At 32.7% G+C, this 9146-nt stretch overlaps 2 protein-coding genes across 11 annotated transcripts in view; one reads left to right on the top strand and one right to left on the bottom strand.

Annotated features, from left to right (window-relative positions):
* Positions 1-4666: 4666 nt before the first annotated feature.
* Positions 4667-6480, top strand: LOC108768001 (UPF0454 protein C12orf49 homolog). Of its 3 annotated transcripts, none has more exons than XM_018518192.1 (5): positions 4667-4819; positions 4907-5155; positions 5263-5496; positions 5737-5949; positions 6070-6480. In XM_018518192.1, the coding sequence occupies exons 2-5, from the start codon at positions 5045-5047 to the stop codon at positions 6391-6393; spliced, it is 882 nt and encodes a 293-aa protein (XP_018373694.1). In that variant the 5' UTR covers positions 4667-4819; positions 4907-5044; the 3' UTR covers positions 6394-6480. The 3 variants fall into 3 exon arrangements, with proteins under 3 accessions (XP_018373694.1, XP_018373695.1, XP_018373693.1); XM_018518193.1 differs by having other exon boundaries at positions 4667-4828; XM_018518191.1 differs by having other exon boundaries at positions 4667-5155.
* Positions 6398-9146, bottom strand: part of LOC108767999 (phytanoyl-CoA dioxygenase, peroxisomal) — a 51103-nt gene continuing 48354 nt past the window's right edge. For all 8 annotated transcript variants that reach the window (XM_018518183.1, XM_018518182.1, XM_018518185.1 and 5 more), the window contains 5 exons: positions 8203-8407; positions 7239-7475; positions 6961-7165; positions 6717-6881; positions 6398-6616 (listed from right to left, as the gene is read on the bottom strand). In XM_018518183.1, coding sequence (XP_018373685.1) covers positions 6479-6616; positions 6717-6881; positions 6961-7165; positions 7239-7475; positions 8203-8342 — 885 coding nt within the window. In that variant the 5' untranslated portion in view covers positions 8343-8407 and the 3' untranslated portion in view covers positions 6398-6478. The remainder of the gene's footprint in view (positions 6617-6716; positions 6882-6960; positions 7166-7238; positions 7476-8202; positions 8408-9146) is intronic.

The raw sequence follows: 9146 nt of genomic DNA, 5'->3' as shown, positions 1-9146 counted from the left end.
CGCCTCAAAATCGGGCAAATTAACTACACAACACTTTCAGTCTTGGTTTACAAATGTATTTGTACCCGCAACTGGAAGTTTTAGTGTACTGTTGTTAGACTCTTGGAGCGAACACATTGTCCTGCAAGTCTGCACGAATTTATGCCAAAAAAAGATAAAGATATACGAATTTTAAATATATGAAAGAAAACAACGGGAATGATTCAACCTCTTGACGTTTATGGATTTAGACTATCGAAAAACTTTGTGAGAACATTCAGTGATCGCGTTACGTTACTAAATTATGAAATTAATTTATATTTGAGAAATAATATCATCAAATTACAATCTTTAACGCATGTACAAACTATCTTCTCCGCGATTTCATAATCTTTTTAAATATGCCTGGTATAAGAGTGGATACATCGAAGAACGGCCGCCACAATTCGAAACTCAAGTAGATTTTCGTTTCAATGGAAAGGATATTCAAGAAATACCTCGCTGCTCCGTATGTGGTGCACCTGCTGTAATACGATGTTCCTGGTGCAAGCAATATTTTTGTATGCAGTATTTTTTTGAAGAATATCATAATTCCGAACAGAGTGTATAATATCCTTTATCACATCGCGTAATTCAATTTCTTTATCGTTTACAGGTGTTTCCGAAATTTTTGAAATTTGAATAAGGATAATTAACATATTGAGAATATTTGCAGGATTCACTTGTACCATTTTAAAGATTTGCATTGTTTGACTTTGACTTTGCACTTGAATTATTCGTTATTCTTGCTAATTATACCTTATACTGAAATTATTGCAAGAACTTTGTGATTTATATAGTAATTTCAAATGACTAATAATCAAGTGACTAATAATCAAGGACTAATAATAGATAAGATGTTTTTCAAGCACGTACATCATATGTGATATAAAAATGACGCTATCGTCGCTAGATTAATAATATTAATCAAGCACATACATCATATGTGATGATATAAAAATGACGCTACTGTCGCTTGAATATTTTTGTATGCAGCATTTTTTTGAAGAATATCATAATTGCGAATATTTTGTCATATAATAATCATGTTAGTATTAATAACGAGATTAACAAGTTTTAAAATTTAGAATAAATACATTTATTGCTCTTTATAATTAAAAAATGTGATTATATTAATACATTATAGGAAATATATGGTGCCGTAACTCATCACTGTTAGATGTCAAAGGAGCAATGGCAACCTTGAGTTTCTTGAGTTAAATAACATTTTATTATCTTTTTACTTCCATATGTATCAAAATGTTAATCAATCCATTTCTGTACTTATTTCATCATAAGTAACGTTCACATGCAGGATGTGGTAGGGATAATTTTGGGGGAAGAAGGGGAGGAAGAAGGGTGGATATGGGAGGTGGAGGAGGAGAGAAAGGGGGCGAGGGGGGGGGAGAGGGAATAAGAAAAGGGGAGGGGTATGAGGGGTTAGGGGGAAGGGAAAGGGGAGAGAATTGGGGGGTGAGTGAGAGAGGGGGGAGGGGGGAGGGAGGAGTGAAAAGCTCTGTGGGGAAGAAAGAAGAGCAGAGTTAATTTTTAGAAGAAGGAGTTCACGTTAATAGAGTGGAAAGACACCGGAAACGGAAGTCCTAGCGGGGAGAGAGAGACAGAGAGAGAGAAAGAGAGAGAGAGAGAAAGAGAGAGAGAGAGAATAGATGGCGTAGATTTAAGTAGATTAAGTTAGGTTAGGTTAGGCTAAGTTAATAAGTAAGAATATGTAAAGGGCGGTATATGTTTGTAAAAATTGTAACCCCGAGGGGATCAATAAAGTTTATCTATCTATCTATCTAAGTAACGTTCACATTAACGTATGTAAGTAAATAAATTATAGTCAAATTAAAACATCTTGAGTTAAATAATTTAACTGCATTATTAAATTAATGACGCATTGAAAAAAATCAGGAGAAGGATGTTGTAATTTTACAATATTTTGATAAGCATTTTTTAAATATTACTCGCGCGAATATATTTTTATGTAATAATAATAATAATATATCTTTTTATAATAATAAATCTTTTTAAATATAATTTTTTTAATGTTCCAAAGTAGTCAAGGGAGGAATGACGGCATTTGGAATAATTTGTGCATAAAAAAATTAAAGTGGAATAAGCCTACTGGAGAAACCACTATAAAAAAAGCGCACCATGCTACCTACCTCATGACAGATGGTGTGGAAATGATAGCATTTTATCATTTTTTTGGGATAGACATTTACTTACAAGTAGCTTCATAATAAAATTATCTTTATCCCCAGATAGCACATTATATTCTGAAAATATTCTGAGAATATACTAAAAAGGTCACGTCTGATATTCGTATGATATTCCTATGTCCGCAGCAACATTGTTCGCAGTATATCCTCAGAATATTGAGATAAATTTTGAAAATTTTCCTTAAGAGTGTGTAAGAAATATCTATTAAAAATAATATTCTTCGCTATAACAGAATATTATTTTTAATAGATATCTCTTACACACTCTTAAGGAAAATTTTCAAAATTTATCTCAATATTCTGAGGATATACTGCGAACAATGTTGCTGCGGACATAGGAATATCATACGAATATCAGACGTGACCTTTTTAGTATATTCTCAGAATATAATGTGCTATCTGGGTCTATCATAAATATTTTTTAAAATAATAATTTTTTTAAAAAGTTTCGAAAATTGCTGCCAACATAGAGTTTGAAGGGTGAAATCAGGCCTCACGTGTGAAGCGATTTTCAGCTTTCTCCGCTATATCTCGGAAACTATTTGAAATATAAAAAAATGTTTTATACAAAAGTTTTACAATAAAATTACCTCTATTTACTCACGTCAATGAATTTTCGAATAATTATTTAACAATTTTTTTCGAAAATTTTGACAAAAAATTGGTAAATAATTGTTCTAAAAACGCGAATGAATACAACTAATTTTGTTGTAAAACTTTTGTATAAAACATTTTTTTATATCTCAAATATTTTTCGAGATATAACGGAAAAAGCTGAAAACCGCTGTACACATAAAAGGTGATTTCACCCCTTTTTAGCTGCAACTGATATTTTCTAAATTTATCTCTTTATGTAAGCTGCAAGTTTACAAAGTTTCATTAAAATCAGAATTTAATACTTCAAGAGGTTCCCTTGTGAATCGAAAAGTCCTTTACTATTTTACAATTTTCGCAATAGTTAACAAGATATTAATTATTAAAAATTGCAAAATATTGGTCTTGAATCATTTTTTACTCAAATACTATCAACTTTACAGAAAAACTGCAAGAAACAAAAATCATTTATTTTCTTCTCATAAAGTTCTGAGAATTTTTTCAAAATTTTTTACCAACTTTTTAGTACTGCATTTTCTTATCTTTACCAACATGAGAAAATATGGTATTAAAAATTTCTAAAAAAATTCTAGAAAAATTCTCAGAACTTTATGAGAAAAAAATAAATTATTTTTGTCTCTCTCTTTCTCTTGCAGCTTTTTTATAAAGTTCATAATATTTGAGTAAAAAATTATTCAAGATTGGCAATTTTTAATAATTAATATCTTGTTAACTATTGCGAAAATTGCAAAATGGTAGAGGACTTTTCGACTCAGTTTAGTTCGCTCTATCTACACAAAATTTTTCCCAATACGTCATTAATTTAATAATGCAGTTAAATCATTTGACTCAAGATGTTTTAATTTAACTCTATAATTTATTTACTTACATACGTTAATGTGAACGTTACTTTGTGTTGAAATAAGTACAAAAATGGATTGAATAACATTTTGATACATATAATTGGCATAAAAGTTCGGGACACCCTGTATATCCATATACATATATATATATATATATATATATATATATATGACACCGTATTTTCCATCTAATAAAATAGCTTCAAAGTGAAGCCTATTATCCGATCTTTTTCAGTAAAAAAAAATTGTTTTATATGCATTGGAAAATAAAAAAAATAATAGCTTTGAAATAAAACCCATCATCCTTCATCGGTGAAAAAAAATTTTCTTTGTTGAAAAAATACAAAAGCCTACGGTTATATTCCTTTTGGATGTATCAAGCAGAACAAACAAGTCATGGTAGCGTTAAAATGACGTTAAAATGACATTAAAATGAATCGTAATGATATTTTAGAGTCACTTTTGATATTATAATGACTTGTTGTTCTGCTTGGGTATAATGCCATTGTAGTTTTATGTTCATACGAACACGACCGCTGAACTTACCTATCCTTTATTCACTTTATTGGTTCGTTAAAAATCGATAAAAAAAAGCATAAAAATTATACCACCGACGAGATACTATTAAAGACTATCAACCCTGGGCATATTTTCGTCCATACAAAAACTCCGAGGACCCGGAGATAATTAAAGAACGCTGACCTTATCGACAATTGATATAAATTTGCGATTATTTGAATAATATATTATATCATTAAATTAATGATTTTTTTAGTATATAAATGTTCTATAAATAAATATGCAGACTTATAATGCTATAATGTCTTATAAATTGCTGCAAAATTACTTTTTTGTTCTCTATATCATCTCGTCGGTAATTATACATAAAAGTAACGACATCTACCGCAATTATACTTCGGAAAAGACATTGTTCGGTAAGTCAATAAACTCAACAGGCAAGTCAGTCATGTCATATCATATCGCCACGCTTTACCGCGTGTTCGTTTTGCATCGTTTCGTCTGCATTTCGTAATTAATGAAATTCGTTCTATCAACGAGACGACAATCGATGCCGTTCACTTATCCTTGTGATAATGAAAAACTGACAACATTCATGCGGTCAGCAAAGTAATATTTATACTACCACAAACTTTTGATAACAATAACAAATCTAACCTTTACGAATTGATCTCTGCGAATTTGCAGTCACTTCGATGTTGAATGCCGTTACCACGAATTCTTCTCACGATCGCGCACGGAACAATGATCATCCTGCAAAGACTATGTCCAGAGAATTTGAAGCTGTTTTGGTGAGGACAAACGTATAAGCGGAGCGGAGGAAGGATGCCAAGCTGCACGAGTTTGATCAGATTACTTAGACGACGTCTCGTTCTTGGGCTCATCTTCGCTCTGTCATTGACGTATTGTGCCTTTTCGTTACTCCGCAATGAAAAGGCAAGTACATTTATATAATTGAAGTCTAATTATAGTTAATAATCTGACTACGAATCTGGATATTATTATAACTTTTATTACAGAAGGTTTTGTTATTTTCTTTGTAGAAAGGGCTATCAAATGCAGACAACAATTTCGATATGGATCCTATGATGATTAATGATAACAATGAAGACATGATACCTGATGATAACCTGCTCGAAGAGCTAAGAGCATCCGAAAAGTCTCCACTGTGGCAGATAGAGATACTGGATCAAGCAGCTAATAACGCAGGAAATATAGATGCATCTAATTTAAATGAAAGCAACGCTTATAATCAGTCTTGTCGTAATTCCATTCAAGTGAGGATTTGTATTAATACATTGACTGCCAAAATATGAGTTAACTTGCAGTTAGATACCAAATATTCACTGTTTTTTAAAAATAATTTTATTGTGAATTTTTAAATAAAGAATTTCTTCAGTTAAAATAACATCTCATAATGCTATAAAAAAGACGTTAAGGACAAATCTAGTTGTACAGTGGCAGTCGAAGTTTACTTCATTCCGTTTATTTTGATTGAGCATCTCACATTTTCTTAGGGAAGAGGCTTGATAGTTGATGATCATGGTGTAGTATGTTCGAGACATGAAGTGCAGTCGAATGGATGTTGTGCAATAGAGCAGAAGCAGTCTTCAAAAAATGAAGAATCGTTTTTGACTAGGAGAGAAAGGTATAGTTGCAAAACGTGCAATTCTCAAGGGTGCTGTACTATTTATGAGTATTGCGTTTCCTGTTGCTTACACCCTGACAAGGTGAGTTTTATTGATTCTATAATACTACTTTTCTTTACAATACTTAAAGCACTCAAATCATATAAAATATATATTCAAGAAAGAATCGCTATTTTATCATGATATTTAAATTTATTATAGCAAATAAGAGGTCGGAAGGACTTATCATCAGGCTCTGCGAAAGTACAAAAAAACATAGGGAGAACAGCTGTTCACTTCCAGATTTGTCTGGCCACTTGTCGCACTTCAAGTTCCAGCGTGCGACGCGACAACACTTACAAGGATCCCCTTGCAAAGCATTGTTATATCCCGCAACGATATCGGCGTAATATTAACTCATTAAATAATAACGGCAACAGTTCCGCCGTTGTCATTACTTCTTCTTCTGTGGTGATGTTACTCTCTTCCTCTTCCGAATCTTATTCCTATTTATTTAATCCTACATTATCTGCGGTTTTATGCTAACGTTATCTAATTATTATCTCATGGTAAAATAATAGCCTTGTAGAAAACGAATGCCTCTAAATGAATATAATACAGTTAAACGTTTTCAATAAGAGGAACGGAGACCGCGCACGAGCGAAGATTTAAAACGCCATACGTCCGCGTATTCTATCTCCATATCGGGTTGCCTTTTCTTCAATAGCTCTAAAATCTCTTTCCTGATGGTTTCCTGAACCGGATCATTCTATTGCAAAAACGTGCACACATTTTATTTGTTACATTTTTCAGATTCGTATTTTTGTTATTCATTCGCGATAATAAACTGGCACTTGTTCTCTACGTACATCGACAATAGTACACTCTGCTGCTGCATAATGACAGGAAATCGCCATTCTCGTTCTCTTGGATTTATTAATGCCAGATCCGTGAATGAGCAACGGATGAAAGAATACTGTGTCGCCGGGTTGCATCTCAAGATTTACCCAATTGTTGAACTTCGAAGGTAATTGCTTCGTAACAGAAAAAAATTAAGCAACGATATGGAAAAGTAACATCTCGATAAAAAGATGTATCGAAGAGATATCTTACGTGTATTCCATGATAAAACTTGTTCACCACTCCTTCCGACTCCGGAGGATAACCATGCGGATACAAGTTTCCTAAAGTATGTGATCCAGGCGCTACATAGAGACATCCATTTTCAATATCGCAGGGTTCCATGGCTGTCCATGCACCTACTATATGATCGGCTGGTCGCAACGGGAAGTAGTACAGATCTTGATGCGGTGGATGTCTAAAAGAGTACATCTTGTTCTTTAGCCATGTTGCATTAAATAATACAGTATTGTAAGATTTTTAATGGTTACCTCGAACTTCCAAATCCACTATCGGGTGGCTTCACGATGCACATACTATGTATCGCCATGATGTTTGGTCCCGTAAAACACTCGGTTATGTCAAGAATTTTCTTGTGTTCGGTATATTGACGAAATATCGGATCCGTATGCATATCTTGTATTTTAGTTAACGCTTTTCTGTCCTTTATATCGTACATTACTATCATCATATCTTGCCGTGGCTTTCCTTCGGCGATTTCGTTACATCTGGAAAATAAAAGAAAACTTTATGAGTACTTATATACATCCCAAATAGCAAACACTTCATTCGAGGACGTAGACATCCTCTGGACGTTTTTAACATGTCTCTTGAATGTGCTGTGCATTTATTACAGTTGGATATATTACAGCTTTTAATACAGGTCCTTTGATCTTTTTTCGACATGCAAAAATTTCGATATCATTAATTAGCTGTTGAAATTGACACACGTGATCAATACCCGTAAAAACAGAGTTCGTATCTGCAATTTATTGTATGCCGACATTTCAGATAATCCGTATTGAATAATCGGTCATCTGTAACATTATAGCTGATCGTAGTATTTGCGCACACGTTAATATCAGTCAGTAAATTTACTGAAATATCGAACATTTCAATAACACTGTTAGATTATCGAGCTACTCATAATGTAGACCGTCCACAAGATTATTCCGATTAATGTCTCCGCAGTAATTTTTACTTTAAAGGCTTTTTAATACCCGCGTATCTGCATATCTGCATGCGTTGAATAAACATCATTTTATATGTTTTGCAATGATTAAAACAGGAAAGCGAGCAACTTTTATATGTATATATATTTGACATACGTGGACTGTTTTCTTCATATAAAGTCATCGTACAAAGCTAGATTTTCAGAAATTCGCTTGAAACACTTGAAAAGAAATGGCATTGCGATGAACATTCGATATGTTTTTTTTTTAAAGTTAAATATACCTTTCGTGACATTTGTCGAGCACATCTTGTGGTATGAGGCGGGGAAATATTAGAAAACCATTCTTCTCGTAAAATAGCCTTTGTTTCAGGGTAAGACGATTGAGGACGTTTCTCGTGTAGCGCAAATTTAATGAAGACATTATTGAATTTTTGTTATTCGATACTTTTAAAATCCACTCCGCTAGTCTTCCGTGTTGTCGCTATCCTGAAATAAACAAAACTCGTTTGGTTAATAAATCAGATTTTTCGTAGGATCGACTATTGATAAAAATGTTTGCTAAAAATATAGCACAAGAAAGATTTTTTTAAACAAGTCTTTATTAATTTATAGGAAAAAGAAAGCGTGTGTGTAAGAAAGAAGGGAAATAGCGATGTGCCATCCACATCTGTATTATCATTGATGATTATTGATTCGAGACAAGAACCTGTATCTATTTATGAAACCGTTCATCAAACTTGTTTCGTCATGTCACGTATTCCCCGGAACTTTCATAAATTGTCTAAATTTAACGAATATATAGCGCGAAAAGGTATCGTTTCATCCTAGTCTCTCTCGCAACTTCCACTTTATGAATATTCATCATTGAAGGAATACCATATTACGCAATGACTTTAGTAAGCATTCCATAAAAATTCATAAGTTTATAAACTAATCATAAGACTTGGTAGTTAAATATTTTAACAGTAAAATCCTTTTACGTTCTACTCGAAAAAAATTTGACCACAGATTTTTTTACGTGATAACGTACATATATAGTTTAGAATTTATTAGATTTGTGTTAATTTTAAATTACATTACATACTTTGCTTCGATTGTACTTTTAAAAGAATGAAGCAAATGTTGGAACCCCACCGTCGACTTTAGGCGGACAAAAAGGGTAAATCGGTATTTTCTGAAATGAGCTCGCAGAAAATTGATCCTGGTACAATTTAAAAGAACTGAA

Source organism: Trachymyrmex cornetzi, unplaced genomic scaffold (genome assembly GCF_001594075.2).
Source record: "Trachymyrmex cornetzi isolate Tcor2-1 unplaced genomic scaffold, Tcor1.1 scaffold745, whole genome shotgun sequence".
Classification (NCBI taxonomy): Eukaryota; Metazoa; Arthropoda; class Insecta; order Hymenoptera; family Formicidae; genus Trachymyrmex; species Trachymyrmex cornetzi.
This window is presented reverse-complemented; position numbering and strand designations above follow the sequence as displayed.